This window comes from Megascapheus bottae, chromosome 5, assembly GCF_031878675.1.
Source record: "Megascapheus bottae isolate mThoBot1 chromosome 5, mThoBot2.hap1, whole genome shotgun sequence".
NCBI classification, from domain to species: Eukaryota; Metazoa; Chordata; class Mammalia; order Rodentia; family Geomyidae; genus Megascapheus; species Megascapheus bottae.
Window position 1 is genome coordinate 25,673,988 of NC_143513.1, and position 15,889 is coordinate 25,689,876.

The window sequence follows — 15,889 nt, forward strand, 5'->3', positions numbered from 1 at the left end:
ATCTGAGGATGGAGGTTCAAAGCCAGCCTGCACTAAAGTCTGTGAGACTCTTCTCTCTAATTAATCACTGGAAAACCAGAAGCACACAGTGGCTCAAAGTTAGGGTGTTAGCCTTGAGCTAAAGAGCTCAGGGACAGCGCCCAGGCCCAGAATTCAAGATTTTGTTTGATTTCTGTCTGTCATGGGGCTTGGACTCTGGGCTTGGGCATTGTCCCTGAGCTCTTCAGCTTAAGGCTACTCTCCTACCCATTGAGCCACAGCACCACTTCCGACTGTTTAGTGGTTAATTGGATAAAAGAGTATCAAGGTTTTTAGTGCCCAGGCTGGCTTTAAAGCATGATCCTCAGATCTCAATTTCCTGCGTAGTTAGGATTACAGGTATGAGCCACTTTGCCCTGCTTCATGAGATTTTTACACAGCCTTCAAAAGTTGTTTTTAAGCTCATTAAAGTATGCGAGGATAGTCATAAAATTAAATGGAAAGATGAGTGACTAAGTGCCTAAGATGCACATGCATTTAGTGACAAAACTCCTTTCAAGATATTTCTCAATAGTGTCCTTGTTCCTTTGGCTTTCCAATAAAACAGTGGGAAAGTAGTTATAGCCAGGCTATGAGGAAACATTTGCTGGGATATGCTTGAGGTCCAGTATGTTGTAAGATTAGAAATTGTTCTTGTTAGGTTGTTTGAGCTCCTAACAATCCTACTTTGTCTTCCCATGAACAGTAGTGGAAAAGACAACCTGGACCTTACCCATGTGCTCTTGTGGAAATTTGAAGATCATAATCGTCTCTGTGGTGATTTAGATGCAGCTCTGTAAGTACCAGGTGCTCTGTCATAGACCAAGAGAATCAGCAGTGCCAAACCTGCTGTTTCATATTTCTACTGTACATTTTATGAACTGTTATTCAAATGAAAAGGTTATGGGTGTCATCTTTTATATGACTTTCATATGACCTGAAGTAAGCTGCCTACATGCTCCTTTCTCCTCCTTCAGTCACATTTTACATCATGCTTATGAAATAATCAATAGAATTCAAGCATGTTCATAAAAACAAAGCTAATATAGAACAAAGTAACAATTAACTAAAACTTACTAGCTTTCACGTTTAGAGAAAGCTTGTACCTAAAGTGGGTAAAGCTGTGATTTTTGAGGGAGAGTTTTAATGAATTAATGAATCAATTCAATGAATGAATTCATGTTTTAATAAAAGGATAACAAGAATCAGAACACATGTGAGAACCTGCAGTGTTTCTTTTTTGTGTGCCTCATTTATTACACTTAATATAATGTCTTTTATTTCCAGACACAATGTGACACATGATGGAATTTTGTTCTTGTTTATGGCTACATAATGGAAATAGACAAAGCCTTCCAGAACCAGGGAAGGATAAGTAGGTGAGAGACAGAGAGAAAATGAATAGGTGGGACAAAGATGCAGTTGAATAGAAGATAGCTACTGAATATTTTGGTTCAGTTGAATATCTCAAAATAGGACTTAGTATTAGAATGCTCATAACACAAATAAATGATAAAGGTTTAGGCAGTAGATATGATAATTTTCCTGATATAATAGTTGTTGAAATATCACATCATTTGTCATACATACATGCAGTAAATTAAAGGTAAAGAAGTATTTTTAAATATTTTTTATTGTGATTAATAAAAGGGTTACATTATATTCACCAGATAGAAGGTGTATAACTTCACAAACATTGACACCCTTTCTCATGACATGGTCCCCATTTCCCTCCCATCCTCCCCCTGCTTACCTTGATTTCCCCCCTTCCCTACCCCATTTCAAATAACCAATTAAGCACATATAAAATATATCAGATAACAAGGTGAAATATTGTAACAATATGAGATAACCAAGGAATGACAAAAGAGATCAGAGGTAACATAGTACATTAAGGATAACAGTCACTCATTATATGGCTTTTGTTTCAATATCCTGGAGGTCCTTACATTTAGTGTCGTACTATTTGGCCTAATGTCTCTAGATTTTGTTCTATTGTAAATCTCTGCTAGGAGAGCCCAAGGTTTCTACTACTTATGTCAAATGAGGGAGATTATTGGGCCTATGTTCCTTTGAGTCTGGCTTATTCACTTACTATGATTTTTTTCTAAGTCTTTCCATTTCCTTACAAATGGGAAGATGTCATTTTTTTCTGACAGCAGCATAGAATTCCATTGTGTACAAATACCACATCTTGTTGATCCACTCATCAACTGAGGGACATCTGGGTTGGTTCCATATCTTTGCTATGGTAAATAGTGCTGCAATGAACATTGTTGTGCTAGTGGATTTAGTATGCCCTTGTTTCTGGACGGTTGGGTAAATGCCAGGTAGTGGAATTGCTGGGTCATAGGGGAGGTCTATGCTTAGTCTTTTGAGGCTCTGCCATACTGCTTTCCAGAGTGGTTGAACGAGTTTGTACTCCCACCAACAGTGTATTAGTGATCCCTCCTGGCCACATCCCCTCCAGCATCTGTTGTTATTAGTTTTCTTGATCCTGGCCATTCTAACTGGAGTGAGGTGAAATCTTAGAGTTGTTTTGATTAGCATTTCTTTTATGACCAGAGATGTTGAGCATTTCTTCATGTGTCTATAGGCCATTTTTGTTTCTTCTTCAGAGAAGACTCTCTTTAAGTCTTTGGCCCATCTTTTAATGGGATGGTTGTTACCTTGCAGATTAGTTTTGGAGTGATTCAATTTTTTGAGCTGTTGATATATTTTAGATATGAGGCCTTTGTCTGTTGTATGGTTGGTGAAGATCTTCTCCCACTCTGTAGGCTTCCTAATTAGTTTACTAGCTATGCCCTTTGCTGTACAAAAGCTCTGCAGTTTAATGCAGTCCCACTTATCCAGCCTTTCTCTGATTTGTTGTGTTTCTTGGTCATTATTGAGAAAGTTTCGACCTGTGCCAAGGAGGCCTAGTGTATCTCCTATTCCTTCTGGTAAAGTTTTCAGTGTCGGCTTTTACCTTCAGGTCTTTGATCCATTTGGAGTTAATTCTAGTGCAGGGTGACAAAGAAGGATCCAACTTTAGTTTTCTGCAGATGCTTAACCAGTTCTGTCAGCACAGTTTGTTGAAGAGGCTGTCTTTCTTCCATTCTATTTTGTTTGCTCCCTTATCAAAGATTAGGTGGCCATAGGTCTGTGGTTTAATATCTGGGTCTTCAGTTCTATTCCATTGGTCTTCAGGCCTGTTCTTGTGCCAGTACCAAGCTGTTTTGATTATTACAGCTCTGTAATAGAGTCTAAAGTTTGGTATTGAATTCCTCAGTAAAGAAGTATTTTTAAGTTAAAAATATCCTCACAAGAATGCTATATTGAGAATATGTTTCTTAATTTGTAATTACAAAGTTTGGCCACTAATCTTCTTAATAATTTGACAGCGAATAAACTATTAATAGTCTCAGTGTGAAAGAATTAACAGAAAATTAATCATGTTACTTCAATTTTCTCTTGGAAAACAAAGTAGTTTTGTTTAAGACTTCAGTGGTGATGACTTATGCGACATGTAGGTTGTAAAATGCATCAACATTTGAATAATGTCTACATTTAGCCCCATATTGCAGCAAAGAAAGGATGGTTAGCCAAGAGAAAAGAGAGAGAGAGAGAGAGAGAGAGAGAGAGAGAGAGAGAGAGAGAGAGGGGGGGGGGGGGGAGGGAGAGAGAGATTGAAAAAGAGAGGGAGAAGAGAAGTGAGGAGAGGGGAGAGAGAGGGAGAGTAGGAGGAAGAGTGAGCTTTAGTCTCTCAAGAGAAAAAAAGCAAGAACAAAGGTGGATCAGTGTTTCAGTGGTGTGTAGAACATGCTTCAAATTCTGCTGGCTGTCCCTTTAACTTTACACAAGTACTAGAGGCTCATCAAGCTCTTCTGTATCTTTCTTGCTCAGAGTTGCCTTTCTTCATCCCAGCTTCCAAAATATCTCAGGCTCTTCCTTCAGCCTTCTTGATTTATGTTGCATTATTTTCTGTTTCTAATCTTCATTGCCTTTCCTTAACATATTTATAGTTACTCAATCTGCTTAGCAAAAACTTGTGTATATTTGGATGCTGAATGGAAAGAGACCAATGAATACCTGCATTAAGAATTCATGTCCCTGGGACGGGGAGTTTGACCTAGTGGTAGAGTGCTTGCCTAGCATGCACAAAGACCCGGGTTTGATTACTCGGTACCACATACATAGAAAAAAGCTGGTAGTTTTACTGTACCATAATTGGTAGAGCTCTAGCCTTGAGAAAATCCACGGACAGTGCTCAGGCCCTGAGCACAAGTCCAGGATTGACCCCCCAAAAAAAGAAAAATTCATGTCCCTGTTGTACAGACAGAACTTGATTCACTAGGGACAAAATCAAAGCAAAAAGGTTTTCTTCATCCACTGTTTTCCTGTACCTGCATTTTGAATTCAGTCATGTCTATACTTTTACTTTCTTGACCAAATATAGTAAGCACTTGTTTATCAGTTAGACAAAGCGTTTCAAAACACATTATTAGGCTATAAATCTAGCCCAAATGGTTTGTCTCATAATTATAGATGTGCAAAAATCTAAATTTTGAAACGTGTAAATCTTGCCAACTTTTAGAAGCCTTTTAGTAGATTGTTATAATTTGATCTACTTTTCAAGACTCATGCTGGGTGGCACACCAGTGACAAATTCCTGTCCTATACCTTAGGCAAAGTAGTCACTTCCTCTCCATCATTGTTAGTTCTTAATAAAATCCAGTATGTTTGTTAGGATATTTTATATTTCTACCAAATGAAAAAGTCAATTGCATGTGAGTGACAGTGGCTCATGTTGTCAGTCTCAGCTATTCAGGGAGCTGAGACAGATGGTCTTCACCCTAAGCCTCTAAAGACAGAAAAGTTCACCAGAATTTTGTCTCTAGTTATCCAGCAAAATAGCCAGTTGGAGATGAGGTTCAAGTGGTAGAGCACCAGCTCTTTAAGAGCAGAAGCGAGAGAGCTCAGGGCACTCAAGTTTTGTTACTGGGAATAAAAAAAAACAAAAACAAAAAACTGTGTAAAATTTATTTCCATAAACTGAAGAATACCGTACCATTACCGCAATTAAACTAAAACAATATGATGTGTCATGCCAGGGGCCTACAGTTTCCTGTGCTTAGGATAATCAAAAGACTCATTGATCAATTAATGCTCTGTAGGCTGGCTCCTGGAAGATAATGTGGCTGCTGATTGGATTGGTGAAGGTATAAGTAGAGGTCAAAGGTCAAAAGCAAGGCATCATATGTAGGGGTGTCTATGGAGTGGTCTCCATCTAGGACCAGATTTTCTCAATCCCAATCTCACCTTCAACTGTGTGAACCTACCCAGCTTATTAGACACCCCCGCCCCCATCTCTGGTCTCTCTGTCTGTCTTTCTGTCTGTCTGTCTGTCTGTCTGTCTGTCTGTCTGTCTGTCTCTGTCTCTGTCTCTGTCTCTGTCTCTCTCTGTCTCTCTCTGTCTCTGTCTCTCTCTCTCTCTCTCTCTCTCTCTCTCTCTCTCTCTCTCTCTCTCTGTCTCTCTCTCTCTCTCTCTCTCTCATTCTGTTGGCTTTTATGCATTCTCATTTCTATTGAGGCAGCATCAAACATGACAGTGACCCTTGTGGAATGCTTTTGGTCCCTTTAGGAAAATTCATGTTTGAATTCTATTCTTGAGACACATCGTGGTCTGTTGCAACTGCCACTCTCACTTTGAGATGTTATAATATTTAACTCTGTGAAAATATTGTCATTCTGACCATGCATCAGAGGAAGAAAGGGAATTTAAAAAAAATAGAGAACATATAATTGTATTTGGTTATTTGAAATTGGATAGGGAATTGTGGAAAACAAGATGGGGGGTAGGGGGGAGGGTAATGGGGACCAAGACATGTGAAAGGGTATCAATGTATGTGAATTAATGCACCTTCTATCTGGCAAATATCATGTAACCCTTTTATTAATTACAATAAAAAATATCAAAAAAGAAAATTATACAAACCTTTACTCTAAACATTTCTTAAATTTTGAAGCCAAATAGATGCTATTTTTCCAGTTATCAGAAATTACATAGCTCCTCAGAGATTAAACGAAAAGGGCTCTGGTGTTATAATCTGAGGCCTAATTTGTTTAATTTACTTATAACTAAATTATTGTGATAACTCAAATGGGATATGTGTCCATTTTTATTGCTAAAAATAGTAATTCAATGTAATTATTTTAACAATTATATTGCAATAAAATCAACATTCTAAAATGAAAAAAAATAGAGAACAAAGAAAACTTACTTTCTGAAACTAATTTCACCAAATTATGGACACTTGTGGCCTGGTCATGTTTCTTTTCCTTTTTTTTTTTATGGTTGTGTTTCTGTTTCTGCAACAAAAGGCCCGAATCAGATCGCAGCAAAGCAGGAAGCAGTGAATCTGGCCCCCTTCTTTTTTTTTTTTTTTTTTTTTTGGTGGGTCATGGGGCTTGAACTCGGCCTGGGCTCTGTCCCCGAGCTCTTCAACTCAAGGCTACCACTCTACCCTTGAACCAAGCCCCATTTCCCATTTTCTAGAGGTTAATTGGAGAGAAGAGTCTCAGGTCCTCTTGTGCTTGGGCTGGCTTTGAACCTTGATCCTCAGACTTCAGTCTCCAGAGTAGCTAGGATTATAGGCGTGAGCCACTGCTCAAGCCCCCTACTTTTTTTTCATGTATTTTTATTATAATTAATAGAAGGGTTACATTATATTCACCAGATAGACGGTGCATTACTTCACATACATCGATAGCCTTTCTCGTGTCTTGGTCCCCATTTCCCTCTCTTCTCTTCCCTATCCGACTTCAAATAACCAAATACACATATATACAATATATCAGATAACCAGGAGAAAAACTGTAACAATATGAGATAACCAAGGCACAGCAAAAGAGATGAGAGATAACATAGTACATTAAGGACAACAGTCACTCATTATATAGCTTTTGTTTCTATATCCTGGAAGTCCTTTGATTTAGCGTCATTCTATATGGCCTTATGAATCTACGTTTTGTTCTATTGTAAATCTCTGTTAGGAGAGCCCAAGACTTTTTAGGACAAATGAGGGAAATCATTGAGCCTATGTTCCTTTGAGTCTGGCTTACTTCACTTAATATGATTTTTTTCTAAGTCTTTCCATTTCCTTACAAATGACAAGCCCCCTACTTTTTATAATCCTCTCTGAGCAACAAAATAGAGTTTCAGGGGACAACTTTAATCATTTCATATGTGTTAGGCCTAGTGATCTATTTACCATTCTTCCCGCTCCTCATCACTCCCACACCTCCAACTGCATCTTAAAGGTTTCACCATCTCCCACTAACATCACACTGGGACCAGACTTCCAGCAATACAGCTGTAGGGGACACCAAGCAACATCACTGGCTTTAACTATTTATAGTCAGAAGACTTATAAGAGTTCAGAAGACATGCCTCTGAAGCAAAAGGAATTGCTGGGTTTAAGTATACATAAAGTAAAAAAAAAAATTTTAAGTAGGATCAGGTACAGCCATCAGATTAAATATGTAACTTTCCTAGGTGTTATGTTTCCAGGTGAATTGGCAAATCTCAAATGTGAATTTCCCTAAGGGAATCAATTGAATAGTGCTGGAGAGAGCTTCAAAAATTACATGCACTTTGTTAATCTGGTGACTGGAAATAACAAGCTTTCTTTCATTGGACTGAACTATTTTTCAGCTTGGTGCTGTTATACTGACTCTCTTGTGGCAACACTGAGACAACCTAAAATAGGAGAAGAGCAGGCTACTCCTTTCCCTGGGGTAGTTTTGGCTAGCCTCCTTACCTTTCCAGACTCTACAAGCCTGTACATGTTAGTTTCCTTTTTTCTCTCAGAATACTTTAGTACCTAAGAATAATTATCATTATTGAATTACAGTTTGATTTACAAATAAAGTATGAAGCCATAGGCTAAAAATGCTATGGGGAACTTGGAATATAAAAGATTTCCCCTTAACTATCTGTCCCTTACTGTTTTTAATAGCTTTCTGTTGTGTAATCTATGGAAATTTAATGATTTTTCTTTAGCTGATGATTAAATGAGTATATCTTGCCGTGGGAAAGGAATCATCAGATCCTTGTGTTTATGAATTGTGTCTTGGCATTGGGTTATAGAACTAAGAGCATTAGTATTCACAAGCCTAGGATCCCGTGAAGGTCCTAGAAGCCTCAGTAATATATTGAATGTGGGAAGCCAAGTGAACAGTATGTCCTACAATGGAATTCTGGCATTTTAATAAAAGCTGTCATCAGATTAGCAGCTCACACTGTGAAAACAAATGTCAGAGCTCTGCCTTGGTGGCAATAGGAGGTGATTATCTTGTGAACCATGTTTTACTGTGAAGAAATTTTCTTTTATGGAAATAAAATAGCTTTGTAATCCTAAGGATCATTTTAATTCTCTCCTTTGTTCTTTAGAAAGAATTTTTCCCGCTGGTACCGAGATCCCTATCCTAGCCCTACATTCCAGGACTCCTGTGGTTGCCTGGTATGTTTCTACAGCATTTTTTTGATCATTTTAAATATAAATCTCAAGTGAAAAAAATCAGTTTATGTATGAAATCTTCATTTTTGTTATATGAGTTTCTATGTCTTCTTGATTCCATTGATTGGCCATTTGTGGGAAAGTTTCATTCTTAAGGTAAACATTATAATACTCTACTGTGCTCCCTTACCCATTAGCTGTCTACTGCTCTGGATCATCAGTATCCCCACTGGTATTCATTAAGCAAGTACATCTTCTTCCATTAATAATGAGAGGCTAGAATTGCCACTGGGGGAGAAATTTCCCTAAATTTCAACACAAAATGACCTTGAGGCTCTCATCTTATTTTTTGAGTTCTAAGAACCAGATATTAAATACTAAACTAGCACTAAACATTTCAAATGTGGATGATTCACACCAAGAGAACACTCCTGAAGCAAAGGCCACAGTATCCTAGTCTATGAAAGAGCACACATTGCAATTTATTTGGATAATTGGTGGAATTCTTCCCAAATGAAGTAAGTGCTAATTAATAAAAGGGACTATCCATGATCAATAGCCTAATGTGACAAAATGAACTTACCTTTGAAAAGTAAAATGAAATTCCTTTCTTATTTTATTTTTTTGCCAGTCCTGGAGTTTGAAGTCAGGGCCTGGACACTCGCCTTTCTTTTTCTTTACTTTCTTTCTTTTATTTTTTTTAATTTCTCATTTTATTGGATATCTTTTTGTTCCTCATTCCTAAAGTTTTTGCTTTTATATCTTTGGTGCAGTTTGTGCATATATTTTTTCTCAATTTATAATAAAGAAAAAGCATAGTGAAACCTGTTGTTTTATAGTTTCAAATGTTTTCTGTGTATTTAGAGCTTTTGTAACAATAAAAGTGTAATTATGCTTTCTCTGTTGTTTTACTGTCCAAACAGTATAAATTCTAAAAATATAGGCAATTGAATCTTAGGAGATATCAGTATGGACAATGTCCTTTCTCAGTGCTAGTGCTCTACCACTTGAACCACACCGCATCACTTCTGGCTTTTTCTGTCTATATAGTATTGAGGAATTGAACCCAGGGCTTTGTGCATGCTAGTCAAGCTCTCTACTACTAGGCACTCCTGTCCCCAAATGAAAAATTTTAGATCAGGCTAGGAAGGAAATGATTGGGTATAAGGTATATTCACTGGCCTCTTCATGTAGTAATTCCCTCATGCTTTCCTCTCAGTGACTTAGTAACTTTTGGAAGGTCTACTTTTGGATGACTTGATCTACTTTCTTCTCCTAGAGAAAGGTAGGAAGGTAGAGGAGAGCCACTCCTTACAATAATGGACACTTAATTTGCTGGTGCACTTTCCAAGGAGGTCTCCATGTTTCCTTTTGGCCTCCATAATCAGAAAATTCAGATACATTTGCTGCTCCTTTGTTGTGGCCAGCTCTCTTTTGTTCAAGTTATTTCCTGCATAATTATTTGCTTTCTTTGGTCTTGTTTCTTCTGTTTACTTGTCAGAGTCCAGATGTTTAACTCCCTGTTCTTGCTTTTCTGTCTGGATTTAATTACTGACACCTTATATAGAGATCCATGAATTCATATAAAAAATGGTCTATGTTTTAAAATTTAGTCTAATTCCCACAACTGGATCAGGAATATATATGCGGGAATTTGAAGATTTTACATGGAAAATTCTTTGAGTTAAAATAGGCTTCAGAACTGTTACATTAGGTAGCATTAAATAGGTGGCCTTGTTCCAGTTCTGTTAAGAAGCTATTACCCGGTGATGTGTGCTTGAATGACAACTTGATAAAGAGGCTGCAGAGCTGTATGCAAATTAGACTAGGAATCCTTTTGCCTCCTCCACTTCCTATCATTCTCTTTGTCTTTACCCATGTTGAGAGATGATGATTGATGCATTAGAAATCAGAAGAGCGATCTGAGATGGAAATCACAACAGCTCCAGGGAGTGCATTTTACTCCTTGGCCTTGGTTCTGAGATGAACAGGGAGGAAGTGGAATGTCAGGCTCATTACCAGCCTCTGGCAGCAAATTCGTTCTCTTACCCTTTTGAGTCAAATTATTTATGTCTTTATTTTGGAGCTGAGTGTTTACTATAATGTAAGTCTATTGGTATTCTTTTTAGTGTTTTTCCATTCCTTCCTTTTAACCATCAAAATAGTCACATGTTAAGTGCATATAATAATCTTATTACTTGGCTTAATTTTTCCATGCTTCTCTGAACCTAGCAACAAAATACATTCATTCAATAGGCCTGGTTTCCATTCCCATTTCTATTTTTATTTTGCAAATGAGAAAATAAGCTTCCAATGCTGGAAATGAATTTTCATATATTGTCTTCCTCTAAGTCATTAAAATAGAAACAATGCACAGTTAGTCTGAACCCTGTGTCTGGATGGGTGAGGTCACTCTGTATTGCCCAGCATTGTGTGAACACTACTTTTGTCCTTGTTTGTGCTCATTTCATCATTCAGACTAGGTATTAGCACTCTAGTGTGCCTATGGGGGAGAGCTATTTTGAGTTCTGCTTCAGATACTTATAAAAGAAACACACCTCTTCGAATTTTCCTGCTTATCTTCTCTCCACTAGTTGCCTCTGACTCTCTTTCAGCTTCATCAAACACACAATCATTGCAGTGAAAACATTTTCCTTTTGAGTTCTTACAAATCTGTACCAACTTTCAGACAGAAAAGGATTTGAAGTTCTCAGATATAATTGACAGCCCTGGTCTCAGTAGAATTCTGGCAGAATTCTCCTATGTAGGGGACTTTAAAAAAAGATTTTAGAAATCAGAATACATAAAAGTATGAGATAATTAATTAAAAACTGAGAGTGATGGAATAAATCATGTTTAGTTTAAAGCCCTTTGGTAAGCTAGTTTGTGAGTATAAAAAAGTTTAAATTTTATCTCTTTGAAAACAGTTGCAGAAATGTCCAAATAGAAGTGCTCCTTACTTGACCAACTGCCTGGGCCACACGCTGCTCAACCTCTCAGGCTTCAATGAGGAGGAATACTTACTTCAACCATCTGAGAAACCCAGGTGTGTGCACCATGCTTTCTGGTTCTTTCCTATTGTCTTTGGATGGCAATTGTCCTCCCTCCATACCCTTTTCAAAATGGTTTCAGTACTCTGGAGTTTGCCAAAATCTGCAGATGCTCAAGTCTTATTTATAAAATGATACAACATTTGTATAGAATCTATGCACACTCTCCTGTATCCTTAGTTGACTTTTAATACCAAAGACAATGTAAATAGTTGCTATACATAGCATTTAGGAAACAGTGACATGACATAGGTCTGTATGCATTCTAAACACATACATATCTTCACATATTTTCCATCAATGGTTGGTTGAATCTCTAGATGTGGAAGATATGAGAAAATTAATCATAGTTTGGTAACTTATTGTTTTAAAAGCTAATGCTCACAAGAACTCAAAAATCAAACACTCACCTTAAAGCTCATAAAAATTCCAAAGTCCTGCACCAGGCTCTAATCAGATTCCTTGCTTCTGACTTTTGGTCTTTGATGCATTGGAGGAAATCATATCAATTGAGATTCTGTCCACGGTGGAGGCAGGAGAGCAGCTATGGGCTGACTTCTTTAGGGAATGTGAGCAGGTAAGTTAATAGCATAACAAATACAAGTGCATTTTCAATTCCTACGCTCCCTGAATATAGGAACCTAAGTGCAAGTGGTTTGAAAAATTCCTTGTATGTGATTTTAGGAAAGATTTAGTTGGTGCTATTTTTTTTCCTTAGGCAAAGAAGTGACTCCAGATGAGGTGGTCAGGAATGATTGTTTTTTTTTTATTTAAGCCTCAGTAATATTTACCACCCCATCAGACTTCCTACTCCTCCTTTTAATACACTACACTATGTCACTATCTCACACACGCAGGTTGTGTATACTGCTTGAGGCATTCCATTGCCTTGAACCTGCCTCTTCTTCTGTGATGCCATGTTAGCATGCACTCAGGCCCACAAATATGGAGAGCTTCTGCATCAGTATTGCTATGCACATTCCTGCCCTGCTGCTCGATTTCTAGAATTCATTGTCTGATATATTTCCTAACCCCAATTTACCTTCCCAAGGCAGGAACATGAAGGCTCAGAACTTAGAATTACATCTGGCACAATGGACACTCAATTCATGTCTATCAAAGGAATGAGTGAATTCAATGGAGCTGGATGGGAAAACATCCCTTTTCCTTTTCCTCCGCTTCTCCCAGGAATTATGACATGAGACTGCTTTTCAGTTTCCCTTTACCCAGAGATGGGAAGCAGAGATGAATACTTGCTATTGCTTCTCATATCAACTATGTTTTGGAACTTAATTAGTGCCAGATACTATACAGCCTGTGGAGAGATGGAGATAAAAGGTATCATCCCATCCAGGAAAATCTTACAGAGCTGCACATAAGATAAGCTAGCGGGTAGATGATTAAAACCCAGTGTGGTAAAGGATACAATGGATGGGAATAGAAGATATTGGAAGAATCTCACTCCACTGCAGTGCTTCCATACCTTCCTGCACTGAGCCAGATGTGAATGGAGGCAGAAAGCAATGGATCGGGAAGATCCAGTATAAGAATGGACCAATCATACCTGAATGGTGGATTTGTAGAGAAAATGTCCATGAATTAAAACAGAGTGGATGGTCTCTACCATGATCTTGAAATATATGCATTTCTTATCATCATAGTAAGTTACAAGAAGTACAATCCTTAGTGTTACCAATTCTTATCCACAAACAGTGCTTTTCTTGCACAAATTATATCAAAATCCAGCCCACTCTTGTCATACACATGGCTTGCCATGGACCACATGTGCTCAGCTGCCGTACCATCTGTCCTAAGACCACTGGAAGGAGTGTGGTTGGTCATGAAATGCACAGAGTAGATGCCCTGGTGTACTTTAATTGGAGCACTAACAGTTTGGTTACCTTTTCTAGGCTTGGAGGTTGGTCATTTGGAGCAGGAGTCCTCAATGAAGTTCAAGACTCAAATAAAAATACATCAAAGCCAAGAACTTTGGCAAAGGTGATAATATTAATTTCCCCCCACTCCTTTTTTTTAGAAAATATTTAAGGAAAACAAAAATCTAAATGCTATAGTTTTATGATGGGTAGATCAAATCCCAGTATATGCTCCAGAGTATTAATAATCAATTATTGTATTTAAACATTCTCTTGAAAGAGAAAAAGGAGTTATTTTCCTTTTGATGTATGGAAGCAAAACAAATAGATGACTACTATTTGTTACAATGAGGCTATACCTAATCAGCCTGAAGCAAATGAAAATATATCTATTTTTTGGTTAGTTGTGGGGAACATGTCAGTTCAGCGTTAAGATGGGAAGAGAGAAAAGAACTGAAGTTTTCAGCCCTAGATTAGGAACTAGTCTGGTGCTTGACTGAGAGCGAAAAAGGAATGAGAAGATTGTGAGAGGAAAGTAAATCAAATGTGGAGTGCATGTGAGTTTATGTCGGGATATCAGTATTGAATGACTGCAAGTTACTTGTCTCTGTAGAGAGGGGTGTCCTGTCTATTTATAACTCCATTGCAGAACTAATAAAACAAGAAGGCATGTGTGTTCCATGAACCTAGGAAGGCACTCTCTGTGCACTGTAATGGGGACATTCATGGTTCCCATAAACCTGGAAAAGCTAATTAGGATAAGGGCTAGGGCATCCAGAGTTCTTCTCAGTGGAATAGAATATTTCTTACAATAACTTCACCAAAAAAATCCCTGAAAGACATCTTAACAATGTAATCCCTGAAGATAATTTTAGCATTCAGACTTTGCAGTATAATCCCTGAAGAAAACACTAAATCCTAGTGTGGATTTTCAGAAATCCCTTTTCCAACTGGGGTTTGTTCAAAATTCTTTTCCTTTCTTTGAAGGAGAAGATTTATAAATCAATGTAAAAACATCATTCATTTGTTGATAGAAAAATAACTTAAAACCCAATTGTTGGAATACATTGAAACACATTATGTAGCCATTTAAAATATACCTATTTGTGGGACTCACTTTCATATATATATCCAAGCCCCAATCCTGCCTGTGTATTGAAAAAAGTGATCCCCTGGCTTTTAGATGTCTAGGATATGGACTTCCTGTTCAATGCTGACATAAGCAAGGGTTTATATATTGACCGGACTCTTCCTTTTTAGTCACTGTTTACATGTTTCTTTTCATTGGCATGCTTTTTTTAATATTTGAAAACTTTATTTTCTCAAATGAGCACCAACACATATTGGAAATATATGTACTTTTCTCTAATACTGAATCACTATGTACAAATACAGTAAAGGGTGAAGACAAAGTATCTGAAAATAATTACTTTTGTTATTGAAGCTAAAGTGACTTGAAAAATGCCACCAAAGAAAACAAAAAAACAAGAGCCCAAACCCAACAAATACATTTTGTAAACACAAGCATAAACAGATTCTGTATTATAGGATAGTCTTGGCAGGTTGGAAACAGAAAGCCAACTCTTGCTTTTTCTTTCTTTCTTTCTTTTAATACAAGACAGATGGGCAGAAATAACTGGGTGAGAGGCTAGCTTATTTTCTTTCTCGGCTTTATCTGCTACTGCTAGATTGCTACTGCTAGTTTTTAAAAAATTGAGCATCTCTTTACCTATAGGGACAGCATGTTTTCTCATTTGAGGCAGATCTTTTAAAATATGGAAGTTGATTGTTAAACAATTGATTTACTAATCTTTCTGAACCTGAGGCAATCTAACCTTCAAGGGGGAAAAAAAAGCAGTTCATCTGTAAGGTATGTGTGTGTGTTCTTAACGTTCCTTTAACTGAAACCAGCAAGCCAGTTAATGTTTTCCACAATGTGTAAAAGTGACTGGACTCCTAGGATCTGCAAAACACACCAGAGAAGCACATTTAACTCTGCTTGATCTCTACCAGTAGATTTCCCTTACAGTCTATAAAAGTTGAATACACAAAGAAAAAGGCAATGAACTGGCAACAACTCCATCCTCAAGAAAATAAAATTCTCATGCTTTGTGCTGTTGGTCCACTCAGAAACAAAAAGCAGAGAGAAAGCTGGGTGCTGGCTCACACCTGTAATCCTAGCTACTCAGGAGGCTGAGATCTGAGGATCATGACTGGAAGCTAGCCTGAGCAAGAAAACTCTTCTCTCCAGTTAATCACCATAAGGCCAAGTGGAACTGTGGCTCAAGTGGTAGAGCACTACCATTGAGCAAAGAGAGCTCAGGGATAGCACCTAGGCCCTTAGTTCAAGCCCCACAACCAGGCACCGCCTCCCTCCCCCCTCAAAAAAGCAGAGAGGAAAAGTAAAACCTTGTGCGCCAGGAGGTGTAAACTGTAGTGAATAGTG

At 37.7% G+C, this 15,889-nt stretch overlaps 1 protein-coding gene across 1 annotated transcript in view; it reads left to right on the top strand.

Moving 5' to 3' along the window:
* Positions 1-15,889, top strand: part of Abca13 (ATP binding cassette subfamily A member 13) — a 355,049-nt gene that overhangs the window by 214,218 nt on the left and 124,942 nt on the right. The window contains exons 44-47 of the mRNA XM_090332320.1: positions 725-814; positions 8,453-8,522; positions 11,453-11,565; positions 13,480-13,567. Of these exons, the coding sequence (XP_090188446.1) occupies positions 725-814; positions 8,453-8,522; positions 11,453-11,565; positions 13,480-13,567 (361 nt within the window). The remainder of the gene's footprint in view (positions 1-724; positions 815-8,452; positions 8,523-11,452; positions 11,566-13,479; positions 13,568-15,889) is intronic.